Source organism: Dioscorea cayenensis, chromosome 15 (genome assembly GCF_009730915.1).
Source record: "Dioscorea cayenensis subsp. rotundata cultivar TDr96_F1 chromosome 15, TDr96_F1_v2_PseudoChromosome.rev07_lg8_w22 25.fasta, whole genome shotgun sequence".
Classification (NCBI taxonomy): Eukaryota; Viridiplantae; Streptophyta; class Magnoliopsida; order Dioscoreales; family Dioscoreaceae; genus Dioscorea; species Dioscorea cayenensis.
The window spans coordinates 18,137,556-18,160,732 of NC_052485.1; the positions used below are offsets into that span (position 1 = coordinate 18,137,556).

Sequence of the window (23,177 nt, forward strand, 5' to 3'; positions counted from 1 at the left end):
TGATTGTATTATTGCTACATTTACATGTTGGTTTGGATGGTGACGCGGGCTAAGGCCCGACTACTGCGATAGTGGGTCCCCACGGGCCGACCTTTTAGAGGTGGCGTGGTGGACTGAGTGTTGATTTGTCGGATCGGTGGGAGCGTAGAGCCACGATTGGATGATACATCGGGATCCCGAGTCACCACACGGGACCCGGTGGGCCAACGTCGAGGTTATGAAGACCTTGGCGGCTCCCAACCTAGTCGCGACGGCGGCTAAGTGGGGGAGAGTTTTTCGGTACGTGGAATTGAGAATGGATTTTTATATTACTTGTTATTTTTGGGTTGTGATGAGGGCGAGCCCATTGTACGCTCTTAGGAGGCGATCTCTCACAACAATTTGGATTTTCTTAGAAAAATTGATTTGATATTGATTTGTGATGAATTTATGTTTCAAAAGTTCTTTAAAAATGTATTTTGCTAGAATTCTGGTATTTTGGAAAAGTTGGAAAAATTATTTGAGAAGTTGGTATTTATATATTTTTATATATCTTTGTATTTGAATATTTGAAATTATTAAGCCACTACTGACCAATTTGAATGTCTTTGTAAGCTGCGGGAGCAAGACCCTAGATTGCACTGTTCAAGTTTAGAGCTAGTCGGGGGTTAAGTCCAAGACTGCGATGGGTCCCATACTTTTTCTTTATATTTGTTGGTATCGTGATCTTGTAGCGGTTGTACCCACAAATTTGAGTTATTATATTTGTTGTATTTACGTATTTGAATCCTGCAGATTGGTGTAAAGTTGTAAATTGTAATTTGTAAGTCCGATTTGGTTTTCGAGAGGTGTCGGGGTTTCAGGTTAAAAAGGAATTTTTTTAGCGATGGGTGCCACATTTACCTCGGTAGAAGGGGTGGGTGTGACATCTTTTGGTATCAGAGCTGTAGGTTGAGATATCCCTGGTTGGTAGAGATCACGGGTTGTGATCTGAGCCTAAGTTTAGAAGTCATGTCTAGACTTAGAGGTTTAGTAGGGATTAGACAGAAAGTTAAGGGCCCAGTAGAAGTATTAAGAGTCTCCAATCTGGTTAAAACCTAAGTTGCATATTGGGAATAAGGTTGGTAGTAGGTTTTGACATTTGCGGCAGAGAGTTGAGCAGTGCACTGTGATCAGGATCACGGGTTGAGATATTTATTGGAATTGGTTTTATCCAAAATAAGTTAACTTAAAGTTGCCAAAGAAGGGTATTTGGCATTCTCTTTGTTGACTGGCACACAGTGATTTGCAGTTTGATTTGAAAGATACTTTGGACATACCTGTGCTTAAGAATATGGAGATTAGCCCGTGAGTAACCAGTCTTCTTTATCACCTTTCTGTTGATTCTTAAAAGGTGTGTTATGATGTGACATTGATTCGAGTTTGATTTGTCGGACTTTGGATGAATTATGGCCAGCTCCTCTAAGTGTAGTTTAGTTGTGTTTAAATAGAGGAGAAGATCAGACTTGCATTTTTTTCATCGATGGAATTTTTGAGTGTCTTAAGGATTTTTTTGAGTAATGGAACCAAGGCGTTTGAGACGAGTCGAGACGAGGACCTCCTCCAAGGTATAATAGAGAAAGAGTAGAGATATTTCCGGAAGAGCAAAGCAAAGAGAGGAAGAAGAGCAGAGAAGAGAAATGGAGGAGCAGAGAAGGAGAGAGGAGGAACGAATGAGGGAAGAAGAGATGGAAACCCATATTCTACGCTCAAGTACCCTCTAGCTCTACTCTTGTTGCCTCAGAGATCTTCTAGTTCTATTATTGCACACAGTAACCAAGAACAAGCAATGAGTCGATGTTTATGTCCCACAAGCTCGTTATGTGGTAACCATGAATACCGAGATTTTAGCTCTATAGTTGCTTCGAGTGAGGAATATCTACATGGAACGTTTTTCACCTAGACGAGAGTCATATGCCGAGTGAGAAGGAGGTATGGAGTTTCGAGGGAGTTTTGCAGCGGCGTATGATGATGCCTATGCGGTCCTTAACTATAGTGCGGACGGTTGAACAATGGAACCGGGAAAGGTTGAACCGCAGAAACCGTAGACAAGGATGAGGTTCAGTAGACGTATGAGGACTTGTGAATAGTAGAATAATCTGTTTGTATCATCGTTTGTGTGCTTGAGATGTTTGTATTCTACCCGTGTATTTCCAGTATGATGTATTCCTATTTGTGAATAAGAAGTTGCTTTTCTTCTGAATTGTGGAAAATACAAGATTATTTTATTGTATGAGTTTTGGAAGTGAGGAAGCCAGAGTAACACATCAGAAGAGTGTTGTATACCGTGTATAACACCGTATAAGAGGAATCAGGTTCACTTTGATCATCAGCAGATACTTGGACATCCTAATACAGTATTGTTATTTACTGTTGAACAGATTTGGAACAAGAGAACAGGTCTTGGAACAAGTAATGAAATTCAGTGATATCAGATTGATGCATACTAAGGAAATTTCGAGGACGAAATTTTCTTAAGGGGGAGGGATTGTAATACCCTGAACCTTTGGATACCTGTTGGAAAATATATTCAGGGTATTACTACGATTCTGATGAAGAATTTTTTTCTACGGAGTAACCTTGTGGAGAAACCCTAAGTGGAAAGAACAAGGACCTAAGTGTGAAAGTTTATAAAAAGATTTTTGGGTTAAAGAGTAATAGAAAAAGGATTGATATAAAATGTTTCGGCATCCAAGGACTGAAAGGTAAGATGGAAGGGATCTTTTTTTGAAATGTTGTACTATAATCCAAGGACCATTGGATAATTTAAAAAGGATCTTTTTGAGAATACTATTTTGTAATTCAGGGACCATTCATGAGTTTTTTTCAGGGACTGTTTTGTAAGGAATTATGTTTTGAGGGACTAAATGTAAATTTCGGCTGAAAGTTAAATTTGGAGAAAAAAATCTAGAGCTTGAGTGTTGTTCATCTTCTTCTCCACCATTTTGCTACAGATAACCCGAGAGTTATGAAGAAATGGGAAGAAATTTGAGGTTTTAAGGAGAGGGGACTTGGAGATCGTCGGGAGGGAGCTCATGGGAGGGATGACTTGCACTTGGTAGAAGCTTCCTTGTATTGTTTTTGGCAAGTGTATGCATGTATGTATAAATATGTATTTTTGGTTGGATTGGATGAAAAATGATTATGGATTTGAATGTATATTGATGAGGGATACAAAGTAATTGTTGTGAAATTATTTTTGTGTTGAAAACCTTGTATTTGTGATGGAAATTGCTTGAAATGGAGATGAGATTGCCGGAATTACTGTAGCAATTACTGTAGCACCGAGATTAGGGTTTGGTTTGGTTAATTAAATTGGTGATGATGATGATTAAGGTGTTAATGATGATGGTTAGATTGAAATGGGTTGAGTTAGCCAAGTTGATTTGGTTGGATCAAACCAAGTTGGAATGAATTGGTTGAATTGAATTGATTTGGTTGAGTTGAGGCTGATCAAATCAAGTTGAGATAGTTTGGGTTTGGTTCGAGTGATTTGGGCTAAGGTTTTGGGCTGAACCAAGTTGGTTCAATGGATTTTTGAATAAGAATTGGGTTGGTTCAAGCTGGTTCAGTGAAATTGAGTTTGGTTCAGTGCAATTAAGCTTGGTTCAGTGGAATTAAGGTTTGTTCAGATTGATTCAGCAGTGTTTACCCTAAATTGAGTTGGTTTAAGTGCAATTGAAAGCCAGTTGGATAATGCAAGGTCGGGTTTTAACCGATTGGAGTGAGTGGGCCCAATAGAGAGTCTATTGTTGTTTATTGTATTTTATTTTGGGTTTAAATGTGTTATTTATTTTTATTATATTATTCTTGTTAGGTGTTGTTCAGTCTTGGGAGAGAGTTCCAGGTCTAGCAAGGAACCCAAGGACACCAGGTGAGTTGGTAGTGGCTATTATTTTAAATAATTGATTAATTATTATTATTTTGAAATAATTATTTAATGGCTAGTATTTTGAAAATAATTGTTTAAGTATTTCTTTTTATCATGTTTAATTGGCGTATAATGTTGAGGTATACGTATATTTACTTGCTGTTGATGTTCCTGACAATCGTATTGATACATCAGTTTCGTATAATTATACGTATTTGTGAATAGTGAAAATACATGTATATGTGATTTAATTATTCAATTCATGCATTTATTTCTATGGTTATATATGTTTTGATTTAGAATGATTTGTGAAATCATGTGAGCATTTTAAAATGTTTTACCAACAATATTTGTGGAATTGGTTTTCATTCCTGGAATAGGAATGGTATCATGGATCTGGATTTTACTGGTTTTATGCATTGTTATACTTTTGACATTGGCTTTGTGGAAATGATGTTTATTTTCGTGATGTGAATGCTTGTCCTGGATAAGGACCATGTGATGTGATTTATACAGATTGTATTATTGCTACATTTACATGTTGGTTTGGATGGTGACGGCGGGCTAAGGCCCGACTACTGCAGTAGTGGGTCCCCACGGGCCAGCCTTTAGAGGTGGCGTGGTGGACCTGAGTGTTGATTTGTCCAGATCAGGTGGGAGCGTAGAGCCCTGATTGGATGATACATCGGGATCCCGGAGTCACCACACGGGACCGGTGGGCCAACGTCAAGGTTATGAAGACCTTGGCGGCTCCCAACCTAGTCGCGACGGCGGCTAAGTGGGGGAGAGTTTTCCAGGCTGTGGAATTGAGAATGGATTTTTTTATATTACTTGTTATTTTGGGTTGTGATGAGGGGGCGAAGCCCAGCTGTCGCTCTTAGGAGGGCAGTCTCTCACAACAATTTGGATTTTCTTAGAAAATTGATTTGATATTGATTTGTGATGAATTTATGTTTCAAAAGTTCTTTAAAAAAATGTATTTTTGCTAGAATTACGGTATTTTTGGAAAAGTTGGAAAAATTATTTGAGAAGTTGGTATTTATATATTTTATATATCATTTGTATTTGAATATTTGAAATTATTAAGCCACTACCGACCAACTGAATGTCTTTCAGTATCTGCAGGGAGCAAGACCCTAGATTGACTGTTCAAGTTTAGAGCTAGTCGAGGGTTAAGTCCAAGACTGCGATGGGTCCCATACTTTTCTTTATATTTGTTGGTATCGTGATCTTGTAGCGGTTGTACTCCACAAATTTGAGTTATTATATTTGTTGTATTTACGTATTTGAATCCCTGCAGTTGGTGTAAAGTTGTAAATTGTAATTTGTAAGTCCGATTTGGTTTCGAGAGGTGTCGGGGTTTCAGGTTAAAAAGGAATTTTTTTAAGCGATGGGTGCCACATTTACCTCGGTAGAAGGGGTGGGTGTGACAAGGGGTGAGTGAAGGAGGGCTCCCCCCAATTATATATATATATATATATATATATATATATATATATATAATTATTGCATAAAAAAAAATTTAGAAAATTTTTTTGTGAAATTTTATTATTTGTCTCTTTAATATTTTATAAATTAATTTACATATTTTTTTCGAAAGTCTATTGTTTGATGAGTTTTTTTTACAAATTAGTAAATATAGTCCAAAAATATAATAGTTTTAGACAAACATAATTATAAAATTTTATTGTTTAGCTTTTTGACATTTAATAAATTAAATATAGTAACAATTTTTTTTAAAAAAAATTTATTGTTTGACAACATGATTTTTTAAAAATTAGTATATATATATGCTAATTAAAAAAAGTATAGTTATAGGAAAATATTTATAAAAATATAATATTTGTCTCATTTATTTTTTTTACTTTGTCCTCTAAAAATATTTTTATCTCCTTTTAAAAAAAATTTCGGCCTCCCTTAAAAAAAAAACTTTCTGGCTCTGCCCCTGTTTGCTTTGTAATTTTTTTTAACCATTTTTTTTTTTTACATTTATTTATTTCACTTCCATGCCATCATATCAATATTGCATGTTGGTGTAAGCAAGGATTTTCTTCAGAGGAAGAAGGACATGAAGAAAGGCAAGCTTCATCAGTGTGTGAACGACAACTAATAGATTCGACATCCTCAAGGACTGTACATATTGGCTATGGTGCGTTAAAATTAAATGGATTCATTCATTCAGTTCAACCTTATAATCTCAAGTTGTATAGAAAAGGCAATAAACAGGTATTTGCATGGTGGAGAAGTGGGTCATCAAAAGAGACAGGAACCTGAAAATACTAAATTAAGAAGTTCACTGTTAACCATATAAAGAACTTCAAATTCAATGTCAACATTTGTTCAGGTTGAAAATACTAAATTCTTATGCCATTCTTCAGTGACAAGTGGATGTTGTTGAAGAGTTTGGGCTTTCTTAATTTGCTTCCTTGTTTCACTTGCTGCTGCATGTGGTTCCAATGAAGGAGTTGTTGAAGCACTTCATCATTATATACCCCATTAATTAAGGACTTTGATCATGCTAAAGATTTGCAGAACCTTTAATTGTAATTGTTTTTGTTTGTTCAAAGATGACAGTATTAATTTGTTTTCTTGATAGATGCTTGTTGCTCTTAATTAGAAGGAATTATTTGATAATATATTGTTATAAATATGGTGAATGTTTCATTTTTCTACTTGTATTTTGCATTTACTAATTATTTGGTTTAGCAACGAAAGTCTCATCTTGTTTCACCCTAGCATATTTTCTCTCACCTCGAAGCTGCATTTTTATTAATCATCCTCTGTATTCTTGTGCCAGTTAAATTATCTTATTACTATGTGATTTTAATTGCAGACTTGTTTAGTTATAACATTTTTTTTAGTTTGAAGTATATAGGTCAAAGATCAAAATTTTCAATCAAGATAATATTTTATTTGAGATTTTGATTTTATATTATTTATTTATTTCTTAGTATTCATTTCAACTACTGTAATAATCAACAAGCTTTTGGCAAATTTATTCCAATAAAATCGGTAAGTTTCCAAGTTCCTATGTGAGACAAAGACTCTAACTATCAGGTTTTAAGTAGTAAAAGTTAAGTAAAATTTAAAAAAAAAAAAAATTGTGTTTATATTTTTTTAATATAAAAATATATCTAGTGATAATTTTTTTTTAATAAATATGGAGAAACTACAAACACTATTGGAATAGATTAAAATTCATTTGGGAGAGAAATGATGGAAAATCTTTTTGATATAAAGATATTTAATAATAAAATTCTCTCTTGCTTGTCATGGTACTTTTTACTTACTTGTCTACTATAAAATTAGGAATTTTTTAATATATTTTTTTTGGAAAAAAAATTATTTATATATCTTTATAAATTCATTCTTACTTCTTATGCACCTCCTTTATATTATCACTTATACCACGTCAGCACAAATGCACAATTAAGCAGGACCAATGGATCATTAATGAATTTTATTAACCGTTTGGCTTATCCTCTTAGGGTGTGTTTGTTTGGCCGGATATAAAACTACATGTAATTGTAATTACAAAAGACTTGAAAATCTAGTGTTTGTTTTGTTGAATTTAAGAATTTGAAATTAGTTAGAAATGCAATAGACATGGATTTAGTTAGTTTTGGAACTACGTCCAAATCGGGCGTAGTTCAATCTCCTGCTCTTTGGATTTTGATAGAATGTCTCGCACGTGGTGTCACGTGATACAAAATGAAGAGGTCAAAGGATCAAGCCACCACTTTCCCCCACCATAGCACATCTCCAGAGCTTTTTTCTCGAACTCCATTGCAGCTAATCTTTTCCTCTATGCGACAAAAAATCTACCACAAACTCCTAAGTTCCTCTTTACCTTTTTTGGGATTTTTTTTAATTACAAGTTTATTTATTTATTTTTATTTTCTTGCAAAATATAATCTTTTTATTGTTTTTCAGATCAAGATCTTCGCAAAACAACAAAAAAAAGTCATCGATCTCATTCATACATTATCCGGTTAGTCTTATCTTTTTATTTTAACCTTAAATATTTCCTTTTTTAATGTCTTTATTATTTTGCAAGTTTTTATCTCTTTTTTATCTTTTACTACTGCATAGATTTGTGTAGATTTGCTTCGTGTTTATTATTATTATTATTGTTATTATTATTATTATTATTATTATTATTATTATTATTATTATTATGTTGCCTTAGATTTAATTATTACTTCCATGGTTGATAGGAATGTGATATTGATGCATGGATAAAGATTTGCTTACACTTTTGATATTATTTATTTATTTATTTATTCATTTATTTTTGTGATCAAGATGTTGAAGTGTTTATTTGCATAGTAAACCTTTTTAAAGGTGAAATAATTTTTGTAATGAACTAGTTAATACACGTTACTGATAAGGTTTAGTTTAATGATTAAAAAATGTGTAAAATTGTTGTAATTTCTACCATCTTATCACTCAGGTACGTTTAAAATTATGTTTTAAAATCATATGAATTGAAATATAAATAAAGGATAAAGGGATAAGATTTACATCATATAATCTAATAGTAAAGAGTCAATAATAATATTTGTGAAAACATTGAAAAAATAAAAGCAACCAAATATCCTAAATGAGACAATTTAAAGATGTATGGACATGTGATTTATTTATTTATTTTGAAAATACGCACTTGTAAGTTGTAATTAAACATTTAAACTTATTTTAATATGGCCCTTGATCTATGTAAAAATTTAATGACTTTTCCTTTCCTAGTATTGAAGGTTATATCATGATAAAGATTAATTTCCCTACAATGTCGATTAATTTAGTTTTGATCTACTTATCTTTTTTTAAGTTTTATCTGTCGATTTGAATTTGTTCATACATGTTAATGATAAAATTTGGCGCAATGATGAATAAATGCTTGAAATATGTTGGCAAACAAATTAAACTTATATTGTGACTTTGCATTAGTTGTCATAAATGGGACATTGTTGCATGCATGTACGCTTACTAGTACTAATTTATGGTTGATTAACTTTGCTAATTTGATTGGTAATGTTAATAAAATGGTTTCTAAACTAGTTTTATGATAAATATAATCGATTTCAAGGCTTCTTATTATACATGGTGTGAGTGGCCAAAGTATGGCTTGTAATTAATTTAATTACAAAATAGTGATATACTGACATTATTCATTATGATATTTATATTTGTTTTATATTCTGAAATTATTTATTCTTTACCAATCTTACATTAGATGGATCATTTCGAGGATGATGATGAACTGTACCTCTTGGAAGTAACTGTTTTAGTTGTGGCCTATGCTATATTATTATTGCTTCGCAAAAAAGACGAAGAATTTGTAGAGAACCATCACGCGAAAGGCTAGAAATAAGGGAAAAGTATTTGTCTAGGTTGATAGATGGAAATGACACTACTAGCATCAACATGGTTCGCATGAAGAAGTCTATTTTTTTCAACCTATGCTCAATATTACGTCAAAAATGCCTTTTGCGTGATACATTACACATGAGTGTGGAGGAGCAATTATTAATGTTCTTGCACACCATAGAACACAATCAACGAAACCATGTTATTGCACATAATTTCTTAAGGTCTGGGAAGACCGTTAGTAAGTACTTCAATCACGTGTTATATGCTATTGGTGAGTTGCGCCATGAATACATGCGGTCACCAAGTACACAAATCCAACCATATATAGTGGCGAGGAGCAAGCTATATCTCTACTTTAAGGTATTGCTATATTAGATGTAAGTTACATATAATTACATAAGATTAAATCTAACATAAACTATTTAATGTTAGGATTGTATTGGGGCCTTAGATGGGACACATATTCATGCTTCTGTCCCAACATATGAAGTAGCAGCATTTCGGGGAAGAAAACCTTATCCAACACAAAATGTTCTCACAGTTGTCGATTTTGACTTGCGTTTCACTTACATTCTTGCTGGTTGGGAAGGATCAGCACATGATTCTCTAGTTCTTCGCGATGCACTTGAGAGACCTAATGGGTTAAAAGTCCCAGAAGGTATTTAACTTCTTTGCTTTATGGATAAAAATGCTAGAGAATAATTCAAATGTAATGATTAAACTTATCTATTTATTTTATGTCTTGTAATTAGGGAAGTATTACGTGGTTGATGCTGGATACGCCACAAGACCTGGTTTTATACCCCCTTATAGGGGTGTAAGATATCACCTAAAGGAGTTTGGCTCTCGAACACCTGCTAATTCTAAGGAGCTTTTTAATTTGAGGCATTCATCTGCACGTACCTCCATTGAGCGTGCATTTGGTTCTTTAAAAGGTCGTTTTAAAGTTCTCTCATCTAGGCCTTTTTTTCTTTTAAGACACAAACAGAACTCGTATTGGCATGTTGTATCTTACATAATTACATCCTCAATGGTGGCCAAGATGGCTTTATTCCCTCTGAGGAAGACTGGATACCACAACAAACATCACAAAACACCATTAGGGAACAAAGAGAAGAGGCACAAGAATGGGCTGCTCGTCGTGATCAAATTGCAGCTGAAATGTGGGCCAACAAATAGTTATATATCTATATAATTATGACAACTTAAGGAATCATTTATTTTTCTATTGTTTGCTTATATTGTATGATGACTTTGTAGTGCATACTTATTTCTCTACTTGCAATAAACATTGTCTAGTATTTATATAAAAATAGTGATGTGTAACTTGATATTGGTATCTATTATTACACAACTAGATTATTTTAGTACTTGCTTAATTCGAGTAATATTTTTCTTTGCTTTTATGAATTTACTACTTCACATACTATGTGAAATTAACAATTGTCATAGTTTGTTGCATATCAAATTTTATCACAGAATGGAAGGGTACAATGTAGAAATGGATAGCCAAAATTCATCAGCTAAGAAGCCCACAACAGTGACATCGGGACATAAGAGGTGGACACCAACTAAAAGCCGTTATTTTATAAGATTTATGGCTAGTCAAGTTGAACAAGGACTGAAAGTTGATAAAGGGTTTAAGCCACAAGCAATTCATGCCGTTATTCGAGCCATGAGAGATACATTTGGGGTGCCCGTTACAGAGGCTAATGTGGGTAATCATCTCAGGACAATACGGAGAAGGTGGGCAAGAATTAAAAAATTGAAAGAAATGAGTGGCATGTGTTGGGATAACAACCTTAAAATGATTGTTATGGGTGAGGCAGAGTATAGAGATTATGTTAAGGTACTTGTTATATTGCATATTTATTTGTACCTTAATGTTAATTGCTGATTTTAAGATTTATTCATTCACATATAGGTCCATGCACAAGATGAGTTATATTTGAACAAACCGATAGAGGATTATGACCTAATAGAAGCTATATGTGGCAATGATCAAGCCAATGGTCGTCATGCTATTCAGTTTGAGAATACTATTGGTGTACAAATGGATTTCAACATAGAGCAGGAAGAGTCTCACCATAATGAAAATTATGATGATGTGGCTTTTGGAGAGACAAATGCACAAGGCAATGCCTCACCAGGGACCCAAAATCGAGGCAGTCCTTCTGAACCCATGTCAGCAACAAGCCCACAACAAAAAAAGAAAGGAAAAGCAAAGCGTAAGGCAAACACTGAAGATTATGCAATCTGTGAACTAGCCACTACAATCAAAGATGCATTTGAGTCAGTTAAATCTAGCCGGTCATTGAGCTTTGCAAAAGAGCTTTCGACAAAATGTAAAAAACTGCAAAAGTATGGCTACTCCATACGATAAGTTGGAATGGTATACCAGTACTTGATGGGAGATGATGCAAGAGGTAGAATGTTCTTTGGAATGGATGATGATTTCTGTAAGATTTGGGTGGAAGATTTCTTTGCATCCGTTGGTCGGGACCTTTGAAATGTAGAAATGGTAAGCAAGTCTTCATTACAAAATGTTATCATTCTTATGTTCATTTTGCACTCGTATTTATCTATGATTTATTTTTTATCCTCTATGTTTTTTTCAGCATGAATTCATCAAGCTTGGTGTATTGCCTCGCATGTGGTGGACATCATACTCCATTATCTCATGACTCACGTCTTAACCCTCTCCAATCTTGAAATCTAGCCCTAATGGAGACCTCTCTCTTACCAAAGGCAAACAAATCAAGTATACCAATCAACCATAAGATCGATAAGGCAACCAAATAATAAGAAAGCAATATTGAAACTAAGTTAAACTCGGATTTAATAGAAAAAAAAAAGTAAATCAATAGAATAATAAAATCTTAGGGTTCACATGCCTAAATATCTACTAGGGTTTAGCCCTCAATGGGGAAAATTATAAAATAAATAGTGCAATATAAATCAATGAAAACCATGGAATAAAACCCCTTTGAATTTGTGACGATAGCCTTGATGGGTCGTCCAACGTCTTTAAAAATTCCCCTCTGAAACTAGGTTGCCGATGGCTTCCTCAATGTTATGACAAAGAAAGGATCTATCAAAGTTGGTGAAGAACGCCCCCCTACCCCCACCCCCACCCCCAATTCGCAAATACCTCTTTTCCAAACCCTAGCCGCTTTACCTCTCAAAAATTGTGAAAAAGTCCCCAAAGAATAGGGCAAATATGCTATTTATACTCAAAAACCTATGTCTGCCATGTACCTTCACGAGCCCGTGTGAGCTTCCATGTGCCCGTGTGGGATGTAGAATTGCCCACACGACCGGGTGAAATTTTTACCTAGTCAAGTGAACATTACTTTGCTACAGTATTGCTACAGTGATTTGCTACGGATTAGAATCTAGGTTTCACAAGCCGCAATACCCTCCATGGGTTTAGATCTCCATGGACCAAAATACAAAACAAGCATTCAATGAATGAAAATATGAAAAAGCCATAGAAATAAACCCCCCCCATATCTGCGTTGATTGCCTTGATGGATAGTTTCAACATCTTGATGGAATCCACTCCGAAACTATGGTTACCGTGGCTTCCTCGATACTATGACGGAGGAAAAATCGATCAAAGTTGGTGAAGAAACATTTTTTAAGCTGAAAAGGCCTCATCTCTAAACCCTAGCCGCCTCACATTTCAAGAGCCACACAAAAGATATCTAAAAATTGGGTAAAGCATCCTTTTATAATAAAAACCTGTGCTTGTCATGTGCTGCCAGACGCCTGAGTGGGCTGCAAAAATTCCCACATGCTCGTGTGGAAAATCCATGCTCTTGTGAAAAGTAACTACTACATTAATTTGCTACAATGATTTACTACACTGTTACTATAGAACTTTCGTGAACAATGTTCCAAAATTCTCCTTCTCTTGATGCCACGCAGCCGGGCATATGCCCACGTGGTAGTTTATATGGCTTATTGTTGATTAAACACCATTGGGAAGGCTCTTGAAGTCTTCGCACAAGTCGGGGACATGAAGATGTGGCTGATATTGTGCCATTCCAACTTACAATTTAACTTGAATTCCTACAGAAGTTGGCACACACTCCCATGTGTATGAGCACAGCTTGTGTCTTGATCCTTATGTCGGGCAAAAGACTCTCAAATTGTGCCTTCATGACTTATCTTTGCTTCCTTTTCTCTCTAAAAGCCTTTACAGCCCTATTTGAACAAAGGAACACCAAATACAATTATGAGATATAAAACATGATAAAAATGATGCTCATTGCATTTAAAACATATAAAAAAATATGTTCACTTAAGCACTTATCGCCCGCGCTTATCTCTACTGTGAATCCGGCTCTGAATGATGCCAACGGCTGCCTTAACCCTTGTCTCCAGAAAAAAAGAAGAAGGTCCTTTGAAATCTAAAACTAGGGCATAAATACCACTTTCCCGATGCAAGCATGGTATGTTGACGGTCGTGCTGATGACCGTGCTTGGCTCCATATGCTGGGAAGTGATCTTCGGCGTAATATGAGTAAAGCGCACAGGGCTAAGCACGCCCATGCTTACTACTTGTGCTTGCTAAGCATGATGGTGCAAGGAGCCCTGTGACCGTGCTAATATTTCCAAGAGATTTTTAGTAAAACACACGGGCGTAAGCACGCCCTGTGCTTACTGACTGTGCTTCCTCAACACGCTGGTGCTAGGAGAGGAGAAATCATGATTTGAAACCTTATGTAGACTCTAGTAAAATGCACAAGGGCTCAGCACGCCCGTGCTTCCAAGCACGGTTGTGCTTCGGACCATGTTTGTTCTGAAATTACATTTTAACGCTGTTTTGCGTCAGAATTCTTCTCTATTCATTCCTTTTGGTCCAAAACCCAATTATCTGTAACAATTAACAAACATACCTCAAGTAGCATTAGTTTATAACAAAAATATGCTAAAAGGACAACTTTACAAACACAATATGGTATATAAAATATCTATATAAAATAAACTCATCAGGTGGTGCGCCGCGGCTCTAGATGGATCCTCACTTCGACCCCAACCGAGCAACCACCAGCAAGGGGTGAGGAAGCGGATAAGGAGTCAAACGATGAGTTCGACAGTGAGTCATCCCTTTCATAGGCCACTACACCAGCAAGTGTAACCTGCCTAGTAGCTCCTCGACACTGATCAGAGATACAGAAGCTACAGGCTGTAGTGATTTAGCTACAGGAGGACCAACAGATAATTCTAGCGACCCAGGCAAGGATCGAGGCCGACCTCGACCGTGCTATGGACCTAGAGGTCGGCCTCGATCATTACCACATCCACCACGCTCTACTTCAGTTTCTTCGGTATCGACTCCTCCTTCATCACCACATCCACCAACAAACTCTGTGCCTTCTGGTGACACCAAGCATTGATTTTATTTCTTTTCATTTTGTATTTTTAGAATTTGTATTCAGTATTTGTCAAGGGTTGGCCCTGCCTATTTTGGTACTTATTTTGAGACTTTTAGTGGATTTCTATTTTTTGTTTTGTTGTTTTATTTTGTTGAGCTTTAATGTCTTCCATGTACTTCACAAGACTTATATGCAACACCCAACATCCTCAATTACATAGGAGATGCTCATTCAGTCATCCTGATAAGTGCTTGTGTGATATGAATGCGAAGCATTCTTTCCTTATGTTGAGCATTACTTTTCTCGGGTTTTTACACTAATATGTGTGTTTTTATGTTACTTTTATGCAGGTAGGGTTGTGAAACCAATTATGAAGGAAAGAAGCCAATGTGGATCACAATGCACCGATTTTGGAGGAAATCTTGTTAAAGTTCAAACGCGAAGATATAAGTCGGGTGCGAGATGCTAGAGTGTGTACCAACCTCCCCGTATTTGAGTTTGCACAACCATTTGGAGGGGCACAAGGGCAGTCACACTCAAGCACTCCGACTTATGCACGTAGAACAAGATTTCCATCAACTTATCCGTCATTGAAGAAGCAAAGCGATCCATGGCATAATGTGCCCGTTTATGTTACCTCGATGAAAAGTGGATTTGGGAGTATTTTTAGCAAAGTACTGTAGCAGGCTACTGTAGCAAATCACTGTATTAGTTACTGTTCACAGCCGGCCGAAAATGACAATTTCAGAGAATCCGCATGGACGTGTGGAAATTACCCATGCCCGTGCAAAAATTCCACAGAGGCGTGTGGATTCCCGATTCCAGCCCTATTTAAAGCCGATTCAGCCCCGATTTCAGCAGTCTTTTCTCCATCTTTTCCCCAACTTGAGAGGGGGTTCAACTAGGGTTTTGAGAGGTATTGGCTAGGGTTTTGGAGAGGTTCTACGGCTCCGACATCGTCATTCCTTTGGAGGAAGGTTGGTAGAGGAGCTTCCGTCGAGGCCTATCCTATACCGGACAAGGGAATCCTTGGACGACGAGTAGAGGACTTTCCACAAGACCATCGACACGACTATCGAAGGGGTTTCTCTATGGATTCATTGCTTTTACATTCTATTTCTTTGATTGTACTTAGCTCCATGGAGAGCTAAACCCCTAGTGGGTACTTGGGTATTTGTGAACCCTAGGATGTATTTGTTTCATTGAATCTCTTTATTATGCTTTCAATTAATTGATGTTTGTTGTGAGTTCCAACCTTGAATGCTTGATTGTATGAACATTTCCTCTAGAGTGACACTAGGGTTGAGAGTTCTTGTTGGTAACCTTGTGAGTGAGTGACACACCACGAGCGTTAGACAAAGCTAGATTGGAGAGGGTTGAGAGGGTGAGTTAAGAGGTACAGGAGCGTCCCCTTTCCCCTCCGCGCGTGATAGATTCTACCTCCGTTCCTTGAGTTCTTTGCGTCCATAATAGAGTGAATGGTTTAAGGGATGCCCCTCCGCTGGGGCTTAGTTGCACGTGCAATGAAGTGAAGCGTTGAGGTGATCTTAGTATCTAGGGCTTAATCGTGGTTAGGGACCTTCCACCTGGACCAAAGGGTTAGGTCCATAATTAGGAAGAGATTTATCACTTAGAATCCCTAGAGCTCATTGCAACTCTATTCGAGTGCGAGGTTGAGAGGTTATCTAATCTCTCCTCCGGGACATGTATAGAGTTAGGCATAGTTGACCCTAGATTTGGGACTATGTATTTAAGGATTTCCATGACTCACCATTGCATTGATTAGGAAGCATAATAGAAGGTTCTTGCACTTGAACGATTGTCCTAGGCGGAGCATTATCCGAGTACACCATCTTTATCGATTGCCTTACCTCCTCCTTTACTCGTGCTCTCTTACTTGTTGTTTTTACTTTTGAGAATTGAATCATTGTCACACTTATCACTACTGATCTTTCACATAGCTAAGAAGCGGATTAAGTGTTTTTATTCCCTACTCCCTGTGGATTCGATACCCGCTCATCCGGGATTATTACTTCGACAAACCCGTGCACTTGCGGGATATACGCAAGGGGATCTTGTCACATTCCTTAACCTTGAGTAACCACCAACTATTAGGGCACAACAATGACACACTAGACCGGTTCCAAGCATCAATGATTTCTTCAATGTGAACAGGGGGAAGTAATCGTATTCCACTCCCCTTTTATCCTTGTTTACATTGCCTTGTATGCTTATATTTACACACATTGTGGACAATGTCTAAATTAAGTCCGGGGGAGGGGTTTAAGTTTTATTGTTAACTCTATTACATGCCAAGTTTGACTTATGACGGTGCATTTGAAATGTAATGGGAGTTTCTTAGTATTAGGGTGGACACATGCAAGTTTGTTTCATTTTGAGTTCTATTTTTTTAGTGCATACTCTATTCTTTGCTATTCGCCCAATTAGAACACACAACTTCTCTATTGTAGCAACGTAGACCGTGTCAGACTTATTTTAGTTTTTGTCCACTTTACTTCTTGGAGCTAATTTGAGAAACTTTTTGCAAATTTGAAAGAATTTGTTTTCGAAAAATGAAAAGAGAAAAGTTGAGAAACAGAAAAAGCTACCTTTTTTAGAAGTGTGAAGCTACCCTCGATAAGTCAGAAACTATGTATGCCCTAATAAGAGAAAGAGCTTTTCTTTAGGTGAGTAAAAGCTAATGTATTTTAATAAAAGATGTGGAAAGAGCTACCTCTCTTAAAGTGTGAAGGCTGCTCGACGAGCGCTCTTTTGAAAGGGCTACCTTAGGAGATGTGTGAAGCTACCACCATGCAAATAAGAAATTATTTGTGAATATGTGCTAATGAAGTCCTCTAGGTCGAAAGAAGTGAAGAACAAAGTTGTATCACACACAATGATAATCTTGAATAGAGTGCTTACTATTTTTTTAGCTTGAAGTTTTTAGCATTCTTGTATTGTTGAAATTCAAACTACTTGTGAAACTCCCCAAATTTTTTAGCACCAAAAGTTTTGCACTTTCTCCACTTGGTTTGTAATGTTTTATTTTGCTTGAGGACAAGTAAAAGCTTAAGTGTGAGTGAATTTGATGAGTGTAAAATGTTCATGTATTTCATATCATTTTCTACACTCATTCGACATGTATTAGAATCATATTGTGGAATTCGATGCTAAATATAGTGTGTTTCATATTCTCATGCTTAGCACAACATTTCAAGACGAGAGAGAGCCAAAAGAAGCATTTTAGACCTTAAACGATGAAGTTGGAGCTCTCTTTTCATCATTTGAACAAGGATAAGGAAAATTGGGTGGTTTTCGGGCAGCTTACGGCCATAAGGAGATTCCAGAGAACCTTGCAGGCATACTTATACCCGTAAGGGGGAATTTAGAGCCAAATTAGAGATCCTTACGGGCAAGACTTATGCCAGTAAGGATGACTGTAAGGACCATCTAGAGGAGTTTACGACCACAGCATACGCCCGTAAGAAAAGTCACAAGAAGCAACACAGTGAAGTTTATGGGTCTAGTACTTATGGCTGTAAGCTGGACCCTAACACAAATAGAAGACCTTCCGGACGTAAGTGGTCTCATAAGGCTCGCGATTATCTTCTCCAGCTCCCTTACCACCATGACCTTATGCACAAGGGGCTATTTGACAGGATATTTGGATTCACATTTAGGGGGATTGGAGATCGTAGTCGTCAAGCTCATTTTGGCGGCGTGCGTAGAAGCTTCCTTAGGGCTTCTTCAGAAATTCTCCACCTGCACGATTGAGAATGAGGTTTTATGGCTTTCATGTTTCCTCCTATTATTTGTATCTTGGATGCTTGCCCTCCATTAATGAAGGACTGATTTGTAGATGTTTGGTCATGGTTAAACTCTAAGGTTTATACTTTTGATATTGGTTGTTAGATCTTTGATGTTTTAATTATTTTCCTGATTGCAATCATATCTATTTGAGTCTAATTGTGTGATTGAATGCTTGGTTGCTAACGAGGCGAAAGTTCTAGCTATCATATTTGTATTACTATATGACGAGAAGAGAAGAAAAGAAATTCCCGCATAGTATAGATTTACCGCAATTTGAGAGGATAGTGAGTACACCTCTGATTAAAGTACTTTGGAGACTTTGGAGACTTTGTTTCCTGCAATCCTTCCGAGTGGGTTAGTGTTAATCTCCGTGCTCATTGCAATCATGTGAAGTGGATTTTAGGAGAAATCACATTTTTGCTCTGTATTCGGATTCGGGGTAAACTCTCTATTTGGGTGAGATTATTAATTTAAGGGATTGTCTTTAATCTACAATAAGGTTTCACAAAGTGTTAATATGATTGTGTAGATGTCTGTATCAGTTCTGTACCTATTCAGTTACTCTTCGCCTAAGAAAGCGGGGTTAGTATAATTCTGGAAACTTTTAAGTTCAAATAGGATTACATGTTTAGACAACATTTGTCCTGTTCTTCATAACCCTAGAGGAATGCTACATCCGGACATCGCTTTCTTCCTTGATTTCTCTCCTATTATTTCTTGTATTTTTTTTTTACTTTTACTACCTTTTGTTCACACACATAACTCTGAATCATTTAGGTTGTTTTTCAAGTTTAGAGTTATTACTAGTATTTAATTTCTTCTATATGGACCAACACTCTGCACTTACGCACACTTTATTACGTAATTAACCCATACACTTGCGTCCCTACCATGAATGTAATTTTTTATTTATTATTAAATAAGTAGAAGATAAAAAAAATCATTTAGAGTGAAAAAAATGTAGGATTAACCATTATTTGCCAATATTTTTAATTTAAAAGATTTGATGTGACAATTTAATTTTTTTATAAATTAATGAAAAATAATTGTTATTTTATTTTTTTACTATAATTTTAGAAATAGATAAATTTATTTTAATAAATAATTTATTTTTAAATTTTAGAAATAAATTAAAAAAAAGTTATGTTTCCAACACGAGAAAAAAATAAAATAGAAAATATTTCGTTTTTAATTTTTATTATGGATTTGGTTGATCAAGCTACTTGTCCTTCTTTTATTATAGGAGCTGATTGAATACAGTGAACAATCTTACTGTTCTACATGCACATGGCAGTATATGTACCTCATGACTTTTCTCATCTTTATTCTGATAATACCTTATAACATTTTTCCACCAGAGAAGATGGCCATGTGTTGGCTGGCTTCACTCGTAACTTCCAAAGTTTTTAGGACTTTATCGAAAACCTAGGCCATGTAAGGGACTTAAAGGAAAATGCTTCGAATTTTCTCCTCATGCATCGCTATATTGAATAATTAAGCATATCCTTGGACACATGCCTCATGTCTTTTTCAATATATTGTATTTATCATATATTTTTTTACATCAACATCATTTTTGTTATTATTAATTTGTGCGTATGGTTTTGCATTATTATTTACACATATTATTTATTTCAATTAATTCTTCACTAGTTTTAATGAACCAAATATTGCTTATTTAAATAAAATAATAATAATTAATTGATTGGGTTAGAGAAATTTTTCAAAATTTGGCTTTTTATGGGATAGAGAGGAGCATAATAGTATTATTATTACCACAATTGATGAAGCTTTTTATGGATTCATGTAAATTGTTTTGATATTAGAAGTTTCATAAAGATATAACTTTTTAGTTTTAATTTTTTTTAACAGTTACTTTGTTTCCTTATATCTACTTATATAGTTATTTTATTAAGTATTCATAGTTCTCATGGAAATTTTGGAAGTTATTAACTACTGGTATGGAGCTAAAGGTAATTTATGAAAAAAAATTTTTAACAAACTATTTATAGTGAAAACAAATGACTTTTCTGATCTATTGGTACTGAATTTTTTAAATAAGGTGTTTTATGAGGAGAATTTAAGATTAAATTCCAAAACCCATATAAGATACTTATTGAGCTTACTTTACACTTGTGTATGCTTCTTGCTCACTTAAATGAAAATTGCTTATCATTTATTTAATAAAAAAAAAATTGGCACCTAACCAATTTTTCACTACTACATATGAAAAAACTAGCACAAATTTAGTAGGAACCTAAATCGGGTTAAAAACTTATGTTTTATAGATTATTTATTCCTTATGAAAGCCCTAAGCTGGCCACTGATCAGAAATGTGTGGTATTGAATGGGTTTTCTTGTCGAGTGAAAATGTGAAACACACTCAGCATTACCTCATTGGTTTCACTCGCCCATGCCCCAAGTCAATACCCATCATGATCTTTGCCAGAGCGCATGTCTTGTCTCCATTCCTATTCATGTATCTCTTTCTTCCTGCTCTGCCATTTGCTTCTTAGCTTTACAGTTTCCACAAAGTAGCCACTATCTTTTACGATGACAATGATGATTGACAGTTGTGATAAAATAAAAATAAAAAAAAAATAAAAATTTAAATTAATAAATTACAAATATTAGGGGAATTTTGTTTTGAAAGTTTTACCAATAATGTCTTTATCAATTAGTGTCAGGTATTTTGTACAGAGTATTTGTGTCTTTGCAGATGAGGGCATAAAATGACTTCAATTAACTAATATTATAGTCTCTAAATTATTATTTAAAGAGTAACAATTTTTTTTAATGAACCATTAACCCTCAAAAGTGTTTGTAAAGTGTCACATTTTTTTTGTTTAATAGTATCATTGAAAAGTCACAATATTTTTTTAAAATATATAAATTAATTTAATCACACTCAGTAGATGCTTTTGAAAAGTTACATTTTTTGTCCTAGACGTTACATTTATTTAAAATTAACAATAGTTATCTCTCAAGATGGGACGTAAGGAATGTGACTGAAAATATCTTTCATTTAACGAGAGGCAAATGGAGAAAATTTATGGTCTGGATTATTTTTCGATAAGGTATAAAAAAGTTTAAAGGGGACAAGTGAATTAAAGGAGCCGGTTGATATCATTTTCTTAATTTGATCCAAAAATGTTACAATTATTATTAGAATATAGATAGGTAAATAGGTATATATTTGCGGCAATTCACAGGTAGAAAAGTGGGAATGATCACTCTAATTCAATCAACTCCTATGATTAAAGAAGACAAGCAATTAGGGTTGACGTACAATGGAAGGCACCCTGGAAACATGCATACTAATTAGTTTGATTGTTATGACTTTTCTTAATTTGAAACTTCCAACTTAGTTACCCAAACTCTCATTAAAACCACAAATAAATAAATAAATAAGAGGTGATATTACAACGTCTGCTATAGAGAACCAAAGTATCACATTAACATCTATTTCCCTATAAATAGCACCCCAAACCTTCTTCATCCTTTCATAACCAAAAATATAAAACACACACACACACACCTAATAATGGCTTCCATAAAACTTCTAACTCTTCTTCTTCTCCCTCTCATCCTCCCACTCTCCTACGCTGCCACCTTTGAAATTGTTAACCGGTGCCCATACACCGTATGGGCAGCTGCCTTCCCTGGCGGAGGCAAAAAACTCAATAGCGGCCAATCATGGAATATAGATGTAAACCCCGGCACCACTGGCGGTCGTGTCTGGGCACGCACAGGCTGCAACTTTGACAGCTCCGGCCATGGCAGCTGCCAAACTGGCGACTGCAATGGCCTCTTGAAATGCCAAGGTTATGGTAAACCACCAAACACTCTCGCCGAGTTCTCCCTAGACCAGCCCAACAATTTGGATTACATTGATATCTCTTTGGTTGATGGGTTCAATGTGCCCATGCGCTTCAGTCCGACCGGTGGATGTGCTCGTGTGATCCGGTGCTCAGCTGACATCAATGGGCAGTGTCCGGCCCATCTTAGAGCTCCCGGAGGGTGCAACAACCCTTGCACAGTGTTTAAGACTAATAAGTATTGTTGTAATTCTGGCAGCTGTGAACCAACACATTATTCCAAGTTTTTCAAGAGCCATTGCCCAGATGCTTATAGCTACCCTAACGATGATCCGACTAGTCTCTTCACTTGCCCTGGTGGGACTAACTACAAGGTTGTCTTCTGCCCTTAAATTAATCAATCAGTGTATGTATACATATATGCATGTGTTTTATATATATAGTGCATAGGGGAGGGAGAGTTATCCTTCTTGAATCATATAAATAAGGTCCTTGTAACCAACCTGTCGGTTGATGAGGTGAATAAAAAAGGATGTGATGTTATATACATATTAAGTATATTCTGAGTTGTTTAAGTGAATGAACCCTTTTAATCTGCTCTACTTTTTGTTTGTTTAATTTATTAATTACTTTATTTTATTTAGATGAGGATAAAATAGCATATATGGTTCATAGAACATAGTCAAAACTAGAACCTTATTTATTTTCTTTTTAAAATAAGATCAAAATTTAGAAGCATAACTCAATCAGTGAAATATAGCCTAAATTCTTTTTAACACAAATTCGATTTTTAATTTTAGTTTAAATTATATTTTTGCTTTAATTTTCAAAAAAAAAAATTATTACAATTGTGATCTTATAACGAAGTTTGCAAAAAAAATGTTTTGTTATAAAGAGGTGAACGTG

At 35.5% G+C, this 23,177-nt stretch overlaps 2 protein-coding genes across 2 annotated transcripts; both read left to right on the forward strand.

Annotated features, from left to right (window-relative positions):
* Positions 1–9,550: 9,550 nt before the first annotated feature.
* On the forward strand, positions 9,551–11,642 carry LOC120277754. The gene is made up of 6 exons (XM_039284597.1): positions 9,551–9,619; positions 9,692–9,917; positions 10,012–10,194; positions 10,302–10,422; positions 10,739–11,108; positions 11,184–11,642. The coding sequence occupies exons 1-6, from the start codon at positions 9,551–9,553 to the stop codon at positions 11,640–11,642; spliced, it is 1,428 nt and encodes a 475-aa protein (XP_039140531.1).
* A 10,298-nt stretch (positions 11,643–21,940) lies between these two features.
* On the forward strand, positions 21,941–22,851 carry LOC120277002 (thaumatin-like protein 1). The gene has a single exon (XM_039283741.1). It carries the CDS (start codon positions 21,998–22,000, stop codon positions 22,661–22,663), a length of 666 nt encoding a protein of 221 aa, XP_039139675.1. The 5' UTR covers positions 21,941–21,997; the 3' UTR covers positions 22,664–22,851.
* The last annotated feature ends 326 nt before the right edge of the window (positions 22,852–23,177 follow it).

Bases quoted from the DNA above. Each gene is read 5' to 3' on its own strand.
- LOC120277754 (XM_039284597.1), top strand. From the start codon at position 9,551: ATGCGGTCACCAAGTACACAAATCCAACCATATATAGTGGCGAGGAGC. The intron at 9,620-9,691 runs GTATTGCTATAT...ATTTAATGTTAG, and splicing joins AGCTATATCTCTACTTTAAG to GATTGTATTGGGGCCTTAGA. The intron at 10,423-10,738 runs GTGGGCCAACAA...ATTTTATCACAG, and splicing joins GATCAAATTGCAGCTGAAAT to AATGGAAGGGTACAATGTAG.
- LOC120277002 (XM_039283741.1), top strand. From the start codon at position 21,998: ATGGCTTCCATAAAACTTCTAACTCTTCTTCTTCTCCCTCTCATCCTC.